The sequence below is a fragment of the Ovis aries genome, chromosome 11 (assembly GCF_016772045.2).
Source record: "Ovis aries strain OAR_USU_Benz2616 breed Rambouillet chromosome 11, ARS-UI_Ramb_v3.0, whole genome shotgun sequence".
Lineage (NCBI taxonomy): Eukaryota > Metazoa > Chordata > Mammalia > Artiodactyla > Bovidae > Ovis > Ovis aries.
This window is the reverse complement of record NC_056064.1, coordinates 45,153,879-45,171,440: the sequence shown is the minus strand read 5'-3', so window position 1 is coordinate 45,171,440 and position 17,562 is coordinate 45,153,879. Positions and strand designations below refer to the sequence as shown.

The window sequence follows — 17,562 nt, the reverse complement described above, 5'->3', positions numbered from 1 at the left end:
GTTGAAAACACGGGTTTGAAAGGGATTAAGTTGGTGGCCAACCCCATGGTCCATTAGCCTTGAGCCATATCTCTTGAGTGTCTGTGACATTAATTTGTGCATTGGAAGTGCTGGAGTCTATGAGATGAATTATTGCCCAAGTCACTCAGGTATAAAAGTGGAAATTCTTTTAGAAGCTGACTTAGAACAAAGTAAGCCTGTGAGAAAGCCCTTGAGTGGATCAGACCTATTGTCGATGACATCTCAGGTGATCTTGCTGAGAAAACAGAGATGACCTTAAGTTGGGCCCCTCATTTCAGAGTGAAAGTGGAGGCTCCCACATTTAGCACCTGATATTCTGGACCTCCTGAGCATGACTCTGGAAACTCCACACACTGTACAATGTATCCGTTTTCAGTTTGTTTACCTTCTCTTTAATGACTTAACAGAAAAAAACTGCATGATGAAATATATTTTCTCCAAATATATATATATTTATATAATATATAATCTTAGTTAACTCAAAGGTATATACATTGTATAATAAATAATATTTATAAAAAGAGACTTTTTGAATATAAAATCAAAAAGATCAACAACTTCTACAACTTTTTACAAAACTTTGGATACAGCAGGTTGGTAGGAAATTTCTGTTGGATACTATGACCTGACTATGGCGAGAATAATTACAGTGCACTCAATGTACTATTATTAAATAATTACTTGTCAGCTACTTGAATACGCCCCAGAAACATGACTTTATCACTTTTAATATAGAATACATAGATAGGAAAAGACTGTCGTGAAAATTGGTATCCATTCTGCCGAAAGAATTCTCACATAAAGCAAGCATTATCTGGTTGACATGATTTAAAACTTTTTCAGTCTTAAGAGATGAGATGGGGAGGGGCATTTCAGACTCTCTAGAGGGGGTGGCATGAGGATCTTGAGCAGGGCTCGATGCCAGCAGATTCGGGTGTGCAGGCACGGCTTCTAGACGATCGTCCTGGGCGAACCTGCCTGAGCACGTAGGAAGATGGCTTAACCCGGTATCTTAGGTCAGTGTTAGGCAGACCAGAGAGAGAAGGGGGGAAGGAAGGAGTCACTTCGTTCTAGCCTAGGCCCCTATTGCATCTCTTCTGATTCTCCTTAAGGCAGAGCCATTTGCCGCCACTGTGCTCACTTCCCCTAAGACCCTCCAGAGGACCCGCGTGCATCAAGGAGAACTCAGCTGTGAGATGCTCTACCCCAGGGAGCAAGTGATGGCACCCCACTTTGAACACCTAATCCTGATCCTCGGAGACCGCATGGACTGATGCTATCGGCGCACAGGTGAGGCCTGAAGACCTGTGTGAAGGAACTCTGCGTTTCTGGTTCCTCACACAGACCAAAGGGAGAAGAGGATGTAGGACAGTGTGTCCTCAGAGGAGAGCAAAGGAAGGAAGCATTTGTATCCTCCCCATCTACTGGCCACGGAGTCGGAACTGGAGGAACAGACGGCTGCTCTCCCTCTGACCCTCTGTCTCGTTTATACTCAGGTGACCTACAGTCCAGCTGTTCAACCTGGAGTTTGTATGGAGAATCTGCAGGTGAGCAGGGCTGGGAGGGGCAGCATGGCCCCTTTAAAGACACCACTTTCTTCAGGAAGCCATCTAAGCTGGAGAAGTCTTGCCCCCTACACATAACCTATTTACAACGTTCACTACAGAAAGGGAAAAAAAAAAAAAAAGTACTGCGTTAATGGTGGAAACTGCAGAATGGTAGAAAAAGATTTTTGAGATCTGACTGCAGTTCACAAGAGCCTCTCGTGCAGAACAGGGTTACAGAGAAAAGGGGACTGAGAAGAACATACAGCTGCTCTTCAAACGCCCGGAACTCCCGGTTCTTCAAACTCGAAACCTGACTCTAACGATGGCCGTGGCCTCCCTACCACTTGATCCCAGCTAAACTTATGGCTTTTATCAGAATGTGAAAGTCTATCAGATTCGAATGGGAGCAGACAGAGCAAAAGAGACTGCGGGGCTTTGTCCTACTTCCTAACTCCCACCTCACAGGCATCTTGGAATGTCACCGGGAGAAGCCATGGGGAAACAGAATGTTGCCCACGTCGATGTCTTTACCACCAGGCAGAGCAGCTCACCTGAGCCCAGCCTGTTCTGTTGGAGTAGAAGTGGGTTTTTGTTTTCTTTTTCCATTTTTATTTTCTTTAACATGTGCAAAGATAAGCCTCGGGTCTGTCCCTATCAGACCCTGGAGAACTAAAAAAGAAAGCCCCTTCTTTAAAAACCACACACCGTCCAGAGTAGGGGGAGAAACTTGAGATGAGAGAGAGGGAGGGAGGCCCCCCAGGCAGCGGCGGGTTGGGTCCAGGTCATTTACCACACGTGCGTCGGGCAAGAGTCCTGATTCCATGCTGTCTGATGCTGAGGGCCGAGCCCAGCTCTGGGTCCTGCTTCCCGTAGGGCTTCGGTGAATCTGCCCAGCCACACACTTCACCCGTTCCCAGTGCCCTTTGGGAAGCAAAGAGGAAGAATTAGGAACGTGGTTGTTTTCCCAGAGGGACCACCCACAGGATGCAAAGCTCAGAGGCTGTTGGTTCCATGTCTTACTCAGCGTTTCTCTTGAACTGGGAGGTAATGTTGGGGGGGACTCGAGTGGCTGTCCCGTGCTCCTTACTCTCCCTGGGGTAAACCGCTGAGGAAGGGCGTGTGAGCTACAGCAGGGCTTGAGCATCTACACGCTGGGATCCAAATCCTGCTTTCCCACCTTCTAGCCGGACAATAAAAAATGCTGAGCGCCGAAGAATTGATGCTTTCAAACTGCTTTTCGAAGACTCTTTTGAGAGTCCCTTGAACAGCAAAAAGATCAAACCAGTCAGTCCTAAAGGAAATCAACCCCGAATATTCATTGGAAGGACAGATGCTGAAGCTGAAACTCCAATACTTTGGCCACCTGATGCAAAGAGCTGACTCATCAGAAAAGACCCTGATGCTAGGAAAGATGAAAGGCAGGAGAAGGGGATGACGGAGGATGAAATGGTTATATGGCATCACTGACTCAATGGACATGAGTTTGAGCAAACTCCAGGAGATGGTGATAGACAGGGAAGCCTGGCGTGCTGCAGTCCATGGGCTCGCAGAGTCAGACACAACTGAACAACAACCACCTTCTAGCTGGGGCTGGGGCAACAGAAAGCCAGTCTAGGTAACTCGCCTGATAGAGGAACCTGCCTTGCATAGAGACTGGGAGAAACCCTGCAGATCTAGGGCCCAATTCCCAACTTTGTAGACTCTTGTCCACTGTTTCTGTATCAAGCTGTCCACGCAGAAGAAAGCCTATTGTATTATGAAAAATTCCTCCTCAAGGGAGCACCAATGTGTACCTTCTCTTCATTTGTGTATGTATTTCAAGATGTGTGTGTGTGTGCTCAGATATGTATTTACATGTCACAAAAGATTTGAAGCCCAAAGGGCTCTGATGGGCATTCCCCATCAACCGTGAACTCCTTGGTCAGTAGGAGACTTTTACAAGAGGACAAACAGACTCAGTGAGATTCCAAAGACATGTCCAAAATCTTGAAACAACTCAGTGACAGAGCCAGGACTTGGGGTTTGCCAGGCCACCTGCCTCTTGTGCAGAGCCCTTTCTAGCTTGCTGCAGTCACAGCATCAGAATAACAAAGGCACAAAACTGGGCCTCGTGAGGTGGGACATCAGTGGTTCGCCTGAGACACCGGACACAATCGACAAGCAGTGGAGAGGTTTTCTCCGTGAGGAAGGCCCTTACATAAGGGAAAGGCTTGAGCTCCTCCTCGAGCGTGTGGAGGGCATGCGTCCTGCTCGGGGACACCCTGCCCTCTTCCACCTGCGCCAGCCTGTCTCGGAAGTTCCCATCCTGCCTGCAGAGTGTCAGGTAGATGAAAGGACAGGCGGGTAATGGTCTCAGCCTGTGGCTCTGAAACAGCAGCAGGCCGCAGGGAAGCTGCTCCTGGAGGCCAGGCTTTGGGGTGTTCCCTCCTCCTTGGACCCTGTATCAGGGCTTTTCATGTGCACAGGGCTCTCATCCACACAAGCCTGCAAGGATCATGGTTCTTATCCCCCAGTTCACAGATGAGGAAACTGGGGCTCAGAGAGGCAAAACCACTTGCCCCAAATCACTCAACAAAAACTGTTCGTGAAAAGGGCACCACATGGGGAGACAAGATTCCACATGTCCCAGAGCAAGGGCTCCGTATATGAGAGGCCCAGGGGCCACCATCTACCACATCCATGTAGTATGTTCCACAGGGGGAAATGCCATTCCGTTTCAGAAACGGGGAGTGTTGGCTCTTGGGATCTGTATCAGATCACAGGTGGGGGATTTTTCTGGACACTGAGGGCCCACCCAGCACACCTCCTGCCCACTCAGCAGATGGCTTGGCTTCACTCAGCTGCCCTCAGAGGGGAAGGGAGGAGAGGAGCTGGAACGGAGCTGTGACATCCTGGAGCCACTGCCGGGGCCTGGGCTGCTGCCAGAGTGGCCTCTGCAGGACCTACAGACTGGGGCTTTCTGGAGGCAGGGCCCTGGGCCACAATGGGCAGGCTATACAAACAGCTTCCCTGTGCCCACTCCAGAGCTAGTGTCCTGAAGCCTGGTTCCCCTGTAGCCTTCTCATAATGGCCAGAGCTGTGTCCTGCTTGGCAGAGGAGATGTCAGGGCAAGGAGGCACTGCAGCTTTCAGTCTTTCCTGACATGCAGAGTGAGCCTGAGAGTTCTCGCCTATGCCCTGATTTTTCTTCCATCATTCTGAAAAGCAGTTAAATGTAACTGCCCAAGTGATGACACCGCTTCTCGCAGGATGACTGCCCTCGTGTCAGCGCTCTGACGGCATTTATCACTTTCTGTTATTACTGCATTCAGACCAGCATTCACATCTGCCAGCTTGCTCAACCCTCATAACATTCTTGCCAGGCTCCCATCATCACCACTACGTGCAAGTGAGGGAGCTGGCTGCAGCTGGGAAGCGGTGGGGCTGGACCCACCTGGGCACTCGCTCCACTGCCCACACTGCTTTTATTCAGGCACCCAGAGAAGTGGTGCCTCCTGCTGTCTCTCTGGACTCCGTCCCTGCCAGAATGGAACCTGAGCTACACAGAGGGGCTCCCCAGATGGCTGAGTCAGTCACCCCTCAATCAGAGCTCTCCCCTGCTCGTGCAGTCCCTCCCTGTTGCAGAGAAGCCTGACCCCTGCCAACCACATTGCCCAGTGGGGTGCCCTTGCCAACATGGCCCCGGGCAGCAATGACCCAGGCAGCTGAGTCCTCCTCAGTGAACCGAGCACTGTTCCCAGTGCCCTTCACACTTCCTCACCGCAGCTCTGGGGAGGACGACAGAGGAAGGGACAGTCTTGCTGGGGTCACACAGTTGCCAAGTGGTGGCAGCCGGACTGTGCCTCAGATCGCTATGGACCAGGCCCTTTCTCAGGCCAGAGAAATAGGAGAGAGGGCACAGGGGCCTGAGAAACACTCCAAGAACAGGACCACCACATGCCAACCTTGACCTGTTCTGGGGACCTATGGACCCCAGGGCTGGGCAACAGTGTCTCCCACGCAGGCCACCTCTGGGAAGCCTGGGAACATACTCTAGCTGTCTTTGATCCCTCGATTACTCACCACCATCACTCTGAACTTGACTCCTTCCTCCTCCCCATCACCGGCCATAAACGCCGTGAGAGTGCGCCCCGCTCCACCCAAGCCTCAGATGTGCCGGGATACGGGTTTACACACCGCTTCCCCCCACCCACCTCCTGAGGGTGGTAGGAGTTATGCTTGTGCAAAATCCTGCCTTCTAAGTTCAAGGTGGATGCAAAATGACTCTGCCCCAGGGGTACAAGAGACTTTGGGGCCTCCTATTCCAAGTATTTTAACCCCCTCACTTTACAGTAAGGAACCTGAGGCCCAGAGGAGTGAAAAGAACAGGAAGTCAGGAGCCAAGTCAAGACCAGAAATCAGGGGGCCCAGCTTCCAATCCCACAATACCCCCAACTCTGGCTCCATGGATGCTCAATCATGACAGCTAGCGGCTGTGTGAACTGGCCTGGCTCATAATTTATTAACTTGTACATGCACTGAATCAACTGCTTGGAGCCTTATTTGCACAAGCTTGGTTATTATCTGTGCTTTGTGTAATCCACCAAGACACTGCCCAAGGACCATTCCCACTGAAGCCTGGGAAATCTTGCCTTCCTACTGTGGCCGTGGAAACATACATCTCCTGGGTCACCCGGAAGTAGAACGGGGTCGTCAAGAAGAGAAGACAGGCAAACCCAGGGCCCTCACCAAGGCCCCGCCCCCCAGCCTCCCCACCCAGCCACCCTACCTGGCTCCCTACTTGCAGGTGTGCACGTCATAGATGCGGATACACTCCTGGCAGCTCACATAGCAACACCAGTGGAAGATGCAGTGACATTTCTCCTTCCGCTTCTCCGTCCTCGTGTTGTGGCCGCGGCCGCAGCAGAGCAGGTCACAGCCGTCGATGCCGTGGGAGGTGACATTGCAAGTCCGGTCCCTGGTACCGAAGGAGCCCGTCTCGGGGTTGGGCTCGCAAAAGTTGGGCGAGTTCTCGTAGTAGACCAGGTCCCTCTCGGTGGGCGGCTTGAAGAGCGCGTACTTGGCGCGGAGGGTCTCCACCCAGCCGCGGGACTCCCGATGCTTCTCCACCACCATCTCCGAGGCGCTGTCATACTTGTCCTTGAGGAAGTCGCCGATGGCGCGGAAGTCGGGCTGGGCCCACCAGCAGGTCTTGACCTCACAGCTGCCCGACAGCCCATGGCACTTGCACTTGAGATGCATGTGGTCCAGGATGGTCTGGGAAGAGGAGCCGCAGCTGGTCCCCAGACGGACCCCACCAGGCCCTCCCACCCCCATCGCTGAAACCTCCTCTATTCCTCCCCTATGCCAGGATGAGAATGGACTGGGGGCTGAGAGTCAGACCTAAGAATGGTGACCACCTCTTCCCTGCTTCCCTCCCCTTCACACCTCGGCATTGGCAGAAACCGCATTCATTTCTCAAAGCCCTGGGAAATAAGGATTGTGACCCCCGTTTAACAGATAGGGAAACGGAGGCTGGGAACTTAAGTGATTCGCCTTAAGTCAAGTAACCTAGGAAAGGATGGAGGCTGAATTCAAAGCCAGGCCCAGGGGTCTCACAGCTACACAGGCAGCTAAATTACCCAGGATGGGCTGTTTGGTACTCACTCCCTGGGGCTGCCACACTTGTGGGCTGACAACATCCTCGGGGCAGGAGTAAGCTGGGGGCCGGGGAACAGTCCAAGGAGAAAGGAGAGCAGGGAGCCCAGCATGCACATGGGCCACAGGGAGGGGCAGGGACAGGTCCCAGAAGGGGTCTCGGGCAGGGCTGTGGGGAGGGTGGCCGGGGCTCACCGTGCGGCCAGCCTCGTTGTTGTGCTTGTTCATGGCTGAGCGCGCGTCTGGCCTGTTCTCACGTGCATCTGCGAACTCTCGGGACACAAGCACCCCGAAGTCAGCATCCTCACTGCAGCCGCCCCATTTCCAGCCCTCGCCAGGCGGCCCCTTGTGATGTGAGTCGCAGCCACAGATGGTGGAGGTGCCCTCCGCACAGGAGCGCGTGACTGCAAAGGCCACGCCGGCTGAGGCGATGGCGTGCACGAAGGCCGATTCTCGGGTGGCTGCAGGGAGGCCACGGGGAGGCATTGCTCAGACTGGGTCCTGAGACAAAGCCCCCACCCCCGACCCCTGACTTCCCCAGCTACCAAAGGGGGCTCACCAGCCCTGATGGAAAGGAAGGAACCCAGATGCCATTCCCTCTTTGGTTGGCCCAGCCCCTAGTGGGTATCCCCACTTTACAGATGAGAAAACTGAGGCCCAGAATCACTAACTGGCAGAGTAGAGCCTGTTAGAAATGGGTGGGAAGACAGCTCTGGCAGGTTGCTGAAGAGATAAGGTGCCCTTGATCTGTCCGGGTCCCAGGTCCCCCTACCCTCTGCCTATCCAAAGTGGAGATCCAGCATAGGCCTGGGCCCTCCCATTCCTGAGAGCCTGAGGTCTGTGGGGAGTGAGGCCTGGGTACCAACAGCCAAAACCTGCCCAAGTCCCCTCATTCCCTACCTGGACACATCTGGGCAGATGCTTTCCTCCTTTTTTTTTTTTTTTTGCCAGTGCCATATGGCATGTGAGATCCCAGTGTCCCTACCAGGGATGGAGCCCCTGCCCCATGTGCTGCGAATATGAAGTCTAAACCACTGGACCACCAGGGAAGCCCTGACCCTTTCCTTTTCTGAGCCTCAGTTACCCTTTTTGTAAAATAGGTACAATTGTTCCTGACCAAGAAAACAGTGGTTGGCATCTCAGCCTCCCCCTTCCATTTTCCTTTCCTCTACCCAGGACAAAGCCAAGGTTTTGGACTAAGAAGGTCAAGCGCCTCTCAGGAGGATGGAGGGACACAGGGCACATGCCCTGCCTCTGTCCCAGGATCCAACAAAGAGAAAGATTCTCAGGGTGCTGCCCCAACTTTGTTATAATGATAACCACCTTGAGTGGTGGGTATTCACCAGATTCTACCCTTCATGTGCTTTATCCCATTTAATCCTCTTACCCTATGAGGCAGAAAGCCTTCTTATAGGCCCATTTTGCAGATACAGACATTGACGACTAGGGAGGCAAAGGCCTGGAAGACCTGCTGTCCAACCATTTCTCCTTACTGGTGAGGAACCCGGGAACCGGGCGGCGACCTGCCCAAGGCCAGGCAGGCTGCCGAACACCGGGCTGCTGGCCTGCATGATGTCTCCTTTCCTGGGCTGTGGCTCTGGTCTCGGCGGACCAGGGAGACCGGAACCCCCCCCCCCCGCCCCCCGTGGCCACTGCAGCCTCTGTAGAGGCCCCGGGGCCCTCGTGGACCACTGGCAAAGGAGGACGCGCCCCCTTCGCGGGCAGGCTGGCGGGGAGTGAGAGCTGCCCGCCCGGGCACTGGACCCGCTCAGCCCCGGCCGGTTGCGACGGGGCGGGCGAGGCCTGACGCGCGGCGCCCCGGCTCCGACCCCGGCCCGGGGCTGCCCACCCCTCAGCGCCCCGGAGGCCGGGGGCGCCGAGGGCGAGCGCCTCGCTTCCGGCCGGCCCGCGGCCTCTCGGGGCGGCGGCGGCGCCCGGGCCCCGGGCCGCGCTCGGTTCCCAGCCCCGGGGCCGCGGGGGCGGCGGGGGCGGGGCGGGGATTAGCCTGGGAGCGGCGCTGACAGCCCCGCTGTGCCGGTCCCCGTCCGGCGGGGCCCGCTGGGCCGCTCAATCCGCCTTTGTTCGCGCGGTGTCACACCGCATTACCCGCATAATGCGGCCGCCGGGTCCGGGCCGCCGGGCCGGCCGCCACCGCGTAGCAACGGGCGGCTCCCGCGGCCGGGCCGCGCCCCCAGCCCCGGCGCCGGCCCGCGAAATCCCCATTGAAGCGGCGCCCCCCGCCCCCGCGCCGCGCCGAATGGCCAGAGGGCGTGTGAATGGCGCGGCGGCCGCAGCGGGCGCGGGGCCGGGCCGCGCGGTGGGGGGCGCCGCTCCGGCGGCTTTCAAGCCGCCTAAGCCCCTCCGGGCCGCCCGCCCCCGCCCCCGCCCCGCCCGGGGACCGCGATCCCCGGCCGCCCGCAGCCCGCCTTCGCCGCCTCGCGCCTTCCGGCCGCCGACCCCGGCGCCCCCTGCCGCCGCTCCGGGCGCGCCGGCCCCGGGGAGTCGGTCCCCGGCGGCCGCGGAAGATGCGCGCGCCCCGGCACAGACCGCCTCCCTGCCACCCTGGGTCTCAAAGCCGGGGGCAGAGGTCTACCCTGGCAGCCCGCCCGGCGCGGGTAGGGGGCTCGCCAGAGGCGGGGCGCGAGCGTGGAGCCCATAGCGGGGTTCGAACCCGTTCACGCCAGGCTTCGGGCACTGGGGAGCGCGTGCGGGCGCGGGGTGGGGGGCCTCCTCCCGCAGACCGCTGAGTTCCCCTTTCTCTGACTTGGGAACCTGAGCTCCCCTCACGTTCCTTTCTCTGACATCCTACCCACGCCTCCCCATCACAAAACTGTCCTGCAATTTCGGGATGTGGGCAAGTCCTAGAACCTACAACGGGGATTTAAAACGTTATACACAGACTTGAAGGGATAATAAGCTCAGAGACCCGGTTTTCTCAGGTTTTCACATCCCGCGCGGAGAAGAGCAATCAGAAGGTGAGTCTTGCTTTGGGGAGCGCGTCTAGACGCCAGGCTGTTTTATTAAGCGCTACCTGGCCCGAGGTGGGGCCCCGGAAGGCGGTGAGACTGACACGCCGGCGAGATCAAGTTTGAAATGCAAACCGCCGCCACTTGGCCCCAATTAGAGGCCAAACCTTTTATGTAAACCGGGAATAATTAGCTTTGGTAATAGAAGCGTAAACAGAATCATCATCCATTGATTCGCTAATTGCCCTTCTGTCCCGTGACAATAGCCTGTAGGTCGGACTTACAAGGCGCACCAGAGGCGCAGGTAAACGGGGACTGCACTCCCAAACGGGGGTCGGCTTCCCTCACGCATTCCCTGCCATTCCCCCCACCAACCCTTCCCCAGGTCCAGCTGGTTCTCGGGTCCCTTTTCTTTCTAGCAGTAAATGCAGCTCTTCTAAACGGAGGGAAGGCCAGGTTCACCGGTTTGGGTGCCAAAGCCCTGGTGGTGGCTGAGAGGCTTCAAGTTGTTGCAGAAAAGAAATGATAGCTCCCGGGAGGGCAGCAAGGGTCACTGCATTCCTAGACACTGCAATTGCTCAAAGAGCTGCCCATCTTCAGCCCAGAACTCATCAGCCCCAAAGTCTCCTTCTTGGGACCAGTCGCCCACCTTATCCCTTTCTCCCAGTGCCTTCATGTTCAAAGTTATGTGAATCCCATTCATTTGAGACACAACCCGTGAATCTCCATGATGGCTGGAAAGTTACCCAGAGGCCAGCAGGTTTTCGAGTCCCACCATAGTCCTCAGGCACAGAAACTACTCACAGAATGTCATGCAATACCACCAGCATCAGGCAGCCTCCCCGGCTCCAGAATTTTCTATGTGGGAGAGACCTCAGGCTGGCGGTGCTTTCATCTCACCCTAAAGCTAGATTTGCATAGCACTTAACACAGCACTCGGAAAATGTCACAGAAGTCCACATCAAAGCCTGGGGCCATCCGCTGTGCCAGCCAGGAGGGAAGAACCCCCACAGCCTCCTAGCCCATCCTAGGATCTCTGGATCTCTAGGCTGCTCAGCACCCCCAGAAGCACCTGAGAAGGTGTGGCAGCCACAGTGACAGCCTGGGTCAGGCCAGGGACCTGGCCCACTTTGTGTGGAGGTGACCAGCTTTTCTGGGGACCCTGGGTTCACAGCTGAGGCACCCTGATGTGGAAGAGCGCCTGTATCCTAAACCACACACACCCCAACCTCCTATCCTGCCCAGAGACAGTACCTTTGTCGAGGACGGGCCCGAAGATGGCCAGGCTGTCGTCGATGGTGGTGCAGTTCCAGCGGCGGCCCCGAAACTGGTGCTGGCACTCCTGGATGCCCAGCTTCACGCCCTCTGCCACGCTGGGCATGATTTCGATGTAATTGCGGCAGAAGCGCAGCTGCTTGGGGACCAGGCCTGGGATGGAGCCGCAGAGTAGGGGCTGTGAGCCCAGGGATGTGTACTGCTGGCCCAGTGCGAGGGACCTGCAGGCAGACAGAGGGTAGTGGCACTGTAGGCACCAAGCACATGGTCCCTCGTGGGCATCGTTTCTTCTTGTGAGCACTCAGGGGAGGTGGAGCCGCTGAAGGCCCGTGAGCCTGAACCCCTAGTCCTGAGAAACTTGGTGTCTGAATGTGCTGCCTTTGGAACTTTCCTGGTGGGTCAGTGGTTAAGAATCTGCCTTCCAGTGCAGGGCACGTGGGTTCAATCCCTGGTCAGGGAACTAAGATCCCACATGTCGAGGAGCAACTAAGCCCACTCACTGCAACTACTGAGCCCACGTGCCTCAACTAGAGAACCCACATGCGGCAAACTACACAGTCCACACACACTGGAGCCCGTGTGCCACAACCAAGACCCAGCACAGCCAAATACAAATAAATGAATGAACGAATGCGCTGCCTTTGACCTTAGCTGTGCACTGTCCCTTGAAGTGCAGAGCACTGATCTAAGGCAGTCAGCCCTCTGCTGTGGGCATTTCCAGCTTTCAGGCGCACCAGCGGGCAGTGCAATGCTATAAAAAGGACCCTGGATGGAAAGATGGTATTAGGGGCCCAGGTCAAGTCCCTCCCAAGCTCTGGGCCAATTTCCCTGATAGGGAGGAGTCAGGCTGGGAGTTTTGGTTTCTAGGGCCACATGGGAGATTACCAGTGATCCATGGGAAGGAAACAAAATCTACAGAAAGCAAGATGGCAGGAGCTGGCTTGACCCCCATCACATTTCAGAGAAAGCAAAAAGTAGAAAAGTGTCAGTCCCAGCAGGGAGCTTGTGCACACACAAACGCACACACACACACACATATACATACACACACATACACACATGCACACATGCACACGTGCCACCCATGGCCATGCTCCTCAGCCTCTTCTGAGGGTGATGCCCACCTAGCCCAGAGCCTCCCAGCATCTCTCCCCAGGTCCTCTGTCCTTGGTCCACCAGGGCCTCCGTGACCATCTTTGCAGCTCCCTAGAAGTTTCCAGAGCTCCATCTCTTCTCTGACCAGAGACTGAAGCTTGGCTTTGTTTCATGAAAGTTTAGTTCAGGGTGAGGAGGGAGAAGACCTCAGATCATAGCCCCCAATCCGACACAAATAACCTCCATCAAATCATGTCCCTCTACCGTCCCACTATTCAACCAATAGCCTGTCAACCTCTTGGGTTTTATAAAGAGTGAACAGGAGGAAAAGAAAAAAAGGGAAGGAAAGAAAGACAAAAAATAAAATAATAAGAAGAAAAGAGTGAATGGGGGAAAAGGTCTTGTGGGAGCTGGAGGAGGAGGAGGAACAAGAGATTAAAATACTGGAAAACCAAGGTGCTCCTCCTCCACTCTCCTCCCCAGCACAGAACAGGAGGAATGACATTTTGTGAGAGAAGCTGAGAGAACGATCTCAGTAGACTCAGTGGGTCTCAGTAGACTTCAAGGCCAATTTCAATCAGCCCTGTCTGTGATCAGGGCCAGCATGAGCTGGAACAGGGTGGGCATCAGGACCCACTTCCTCTCTGCCTGTATACAGCACTGACCAAGGCTCTGGGCTGGCAGTGGCCTCCAACAAGTCCCCGGGACGAAATGAAGACGAAGCCTTAGGAGGAAGGTGCAGAAGACCCGAGAGGCAGGTCAGGGAAAAGCACACAAGAGTTTTCTGGACTAGACACAGGGATGAACCAAATGTCTGCCACTTAACAGCTCTTATCACAAGCTCATGACGGGCACCATGGAGGGGTGTGGTGCCCCCCACCTGGAGCTGGCTCTGGGCTCCATTATCAGAGACACAGGCGGGCCCTCATTTTTCCATTGGGGAGGGATGGGAGTCTGGATGGTAACATTTATGAGAAATTTCCAGATCTTGAATGCCAAACCCTTTCAAGGAGAAGGAGGGATATGCTGCAGGCCTGACTTCCCCCTGAGATTAGCTAATTGGAGAATTCTTCTGTGCCCCTCACAGGCCAAGCCTCTTCCTCGGATCTGCCTCATTTAGTCCTTGTAGCAACTCTAGGACCTAGGAGGGTTGTTACAGCAGCTCGTTTCCCATGACTTAGCCAGACAGGTGGAGTAACCAGCCTAGACCACAGAGCTACCAAGGGATGGCTTACTGGAACCTGTTCACCTGATTCCAGAGCACGTGGGGCACCCTCCTCTGGGCAGTGCCTGCCTGGGCCCTGCAGGGTAGGAGTGGCTGCAGGCCTGGCCCGTCTGCACCCTGGGCCTCTAGACTGAACCCAGGTGATAGGGTGGGTCGGCCCAGAGCCCCACGACGGGCACCAGGACGCACACAGCATCTGCTGGGTTGCCCTCCCTGCCTCTGCCATTTACAGTTATAAACTGGTTATTGTGACAATAATGATAATCAACATATATTGTGTGTTCAATCATGTCCGACTTTTTGCAACCCCATGGATTGCAGCCCGTCAGGCTCCTCTGTCCATGGATTTCCCAGCCAAGAATACTGGAGCAGGTAGCCATTTCCTCCTCCAGGGGATCTTCCCGACCCAGGGATCAAACGTGCATATGCTGCGTTAGCAGGCGACGACAGATCCTCCAAAGGAATACGGCGATTCTTTGCTCCCTCCTCATAACCTAGTCTGGCCTCTAACTGTCCCAGAGCATCATGGGGAGAGACACCTGGCCCCCACTGCCCAAACTCCATGTCCCTTCCTTTGGCCAGAGCCTTCCCCAGTCTCCCACTGCAGGAGCCTCCATCCATGCCTGTCCCTGGAAGGGTGGACTGGCCTTGCAGACCTTATGCTGTCCTTCAACCTGGCCTCCTGGCTCCACTGCAACCTGCAACCTGGGCAGGCCTGTGTCATGACCACCTCTGGCACCAAGGAGCTCTGTCCCATATCGCTCCCCCGCCAACATTTACTGGTCTTCTCACACCAGGGCCCCAAGGCTCCAGACTCCCTTTACCCAGAGGAATGAAGGGAGGGCCCGAGGGGCACTCAAGGACCCTTCCTTCACCCCTCTTCCACCCCCCATTCCTTGCCTCCTTTTTCATCCTCTTCCCACACCTGTTGGCGCCACAGGCCAGCACACCCTCAAGCTAAGCTGGATAAAAATAAGAACCTATAAGAGGTGCCTTTAGAGAACACAAAGCCCATTATACAGATGAGAAAACAGAGGTCCACAGAGAGAAGTGGCTTGTCCAAGGCAAAGCTGGACCCATGAAGCCAGGTGAGGCTGGCTGCACTGCAGGGAAGGGCGCCGGGGTGTGGGGAAGCCCTGCTGGCTCCTCATTTCCACTCAGTGAGGCTGCTCCTCATCCCAGCATTCTGAGGGGCTCCTGCTCCCTGATTGCACCTATCTCCCCCACCCCCCTGGGTCCCCAGCAGGCCTGCCCAGCCCAGGAGCATGCCTGAGTTCCACGCCCTGGCAGGGCTTGGCTGGCCACAAAGGCCAGAGCTGCCCCCCAAACATCTCCCAGGAGCAGATGCCATGGTGTGGTGCCCTGTGCTCCCCTGGGGGCACTCGCCCTTGCTTGTAAATTCTTCCTCCCAGACAGCTGCGTTTCCCCTCCAGCAAGCAGACTTCCTGTTTCCCCTGCAGTCATGTGCAGCACTGGAGATCAGGGACCATCACTTATTTAGCACTTCTATGCCAGGCACTTCACAGATATTATGTTGCTTAATCCTCAGCAACAGCTCTGTGACGTGGCCGCTGTCATCTTGGTTTTACAGATGAGGAAACTGAGGCAGAGAAGTTGGGCGACTGTAGATTTTGTCTGACTCCAGGAGTGATGGCCTCAGAGAGCAAGACCCAGCCTTGGAGATCTGAGTTCTTTCCTCTCCTCCCACCAAACCCTGTCTCCTTGCTGCTTTCCATGTCCAACCCATTGAATATCTGGATATTCAACCCATTGAATCCAGGCTGCCTGCATTCAAATCCAGCTCTGCTGTTCCCAAGCTGCCAATCTCAAGTGTTTCATTAACCCCTCGTGCCTCACTTTCTTCATCTAGAAGATACATGTGATGGGAGGGATGAAGGACACAAAGCTCCAGGCGTGTACGAAGCCCTCTAGTCGTGATGGCTGTGGTGGTTACTGTGTGTTTAGGGCCGTCCCCAGCACTTTGTCCCCTGGTATGTCATCAACCTCATTCCTGAGCCCTCCCATCCCTGACTTGACAGAACACACCAGAATTTCCCGAGCCCCTTCCCATCCATCACTGGGAAGGATGCTTTGGGCCACAGCAAATCTGGCCCCTCTCCGGGCAGCTCAGTCCTCACCAGGGTGGCCCGAACAGACATCTGTGATCTGGTCGAGTGTGAAAGAGAACCCAGAGGGCAAGGGCAGAGGGATCTTTCCAGGATGCTCCATTCAGGGATTTCAGCTCAGAAATGGACATCCTGCCAGTAATGAGCCAGGGCCTCTGGGGATGGGGGTTTAGCTCTACGGGCTGGCGCTGGGGCCAATGAGGCGGTGGCCGTGGGACTGATCTACAGGATGGCTGCCCTCCCCCCAAACACGCCTTGACACCTGGCCCGAGCCTCCTGCCCACACACGCTCATGTCTGAGATTCCACCCACCACAGATGCATTAACTTGCATTGACTCACAGCTCCTTGTCCCCAGCAGTGAAGTGCATGTTCCCCGGGCGGAGGCCACACTGTGAGCCTCACTTCATACCAAAGTGCAAGTGGCCTTAAGTGGAGTGTCAAGCAGCCACCTCCCGGAGCAACCCTCCACTGCCCAAGCTCCCGGCAAGCATCTCACCCAGCCTTCAACCTCCAATTCCTGGGTTGCCTCCATTCTGAAGACTGTCGTGGGCTCCCAGCCTGAAGTAACCTCTCCTCCCTCCGTGTTTTCTCACCTTACTCAGGCCTTCTTGTCTCAAGGGGCTGAAATGATGTGTTTCCAATTCCACGGCTGTGCTGGTGTGAGTTCCCTGGGGACAGAGGTTGTGCCTCCCCTCACGCTCCCACTGTATCACACACACACGCACACATGAACACAAGCACACTTGGCCGACGAAAGGCCCAGCCGGGTCCATGACAAGCACTCGCTGATTCTCCAGGGGAGGAATTAAAGAACTCCTTCCCGAAGGGCCTGATCCCCTACTGCCATTTTGTAGCCCCTCAGCCCGTTTCCCCAGGCCTCCAAACATCCGGAGGGTCCACCTACACACAGGACAAGACTCCTCGGTTCCGCTGAGGAAGTTCCTCCATTTAGGACCTGAGACGATGGCTGGGCTCCCAAGAGAGGTGGGGACCCGCCTGGCACCGGCAGCTGGTGAGGGGGAGGGCGGAGGGCCCTGCCAGGCCTTCCCAGCTGGGCAGGGCTATTTATACCAGCTCCTGCCCGGCCCGGTCCTAGGGCCCTGCCACCCTCCCCTACGGACAGCTCACCCTCCACCCCAACCACCCACCGCCCAGCTGGGCTGAGGACAGACACAGGCAGCCAGACGGACGGGGTGGCAGGTGCCAGCGGGCAACAGGCGGCTCCTGAGGGCTCAGGGTTGACCTCTCAGGATGAAAGACCTTCTCCAAACCGGCTGCGCTTCAAGGCCATGCATGGTCTCATCAGACTCCCACCCCCACCAAGCCATTCACCAACCCACGGCACCTCTGTCTCCAGAAGCTGGAGGTGGGTCTGCCTGGTGCTGACCCGGCTGAGATGGACGGCATACAGTGTGAGGCCTCCAAGGGTCCTGTGACGGTGGCCCTGTGGACCCACAGACTCTGTTGTCCACCCAGCACTGCCCTGCCCTGCCGGGACCACGTGCCGTGGTGAGGGGGCACACCATGCTGTCCCCTACCCTGCCTCCCTTAACGGGCATGTGAGCTGCGGACCTGCACCCAACCAGGTGGCCTCCCTTGCAATCAAACTTACCTACATTTTTGACCTTAGACCCTTCCAACATTGCACTATTCGATCGATTAAAGAGGC

The 17,562-nt window shown here is 56.0% G+C and overlaps 1 protein-coding gene across 1 annotated transcript in view; it reads right to left on the bottom strand.

Moving 5' to 3' along the window:
* Positions 1–452: 452 nt before the first annotated feature.
* WNT3 (Wnt family member 3) overlaps positions 453–17,562 on the bottom strand; it is a 53,654-nt gene continuing 36,544 nt past the window's right edge. The window contains exons 2-5 of the mRNA XM_042256124.2: positions 11,425–11,666; positions 7,400–7,665; positions 6,336–6,823; positions 453–2,489 (exon numbers count right to left, since the gene is read on the bottom strand). Of these exons, the coding sequence (XP_042112058.1) occupies positions 6,344–6,823; positions 7,400–7,665; positions 11,425–11,666 (988 nt within the window). The 3' untranslated portion in view covers positions 453–2,489; positions 6,336–6,343. The remainder of the gene's footprint in view (positions 2,490–6,335; positions 6,824–7,399; positions 7,666–11,424; positions 11,667–17,562) is intronic.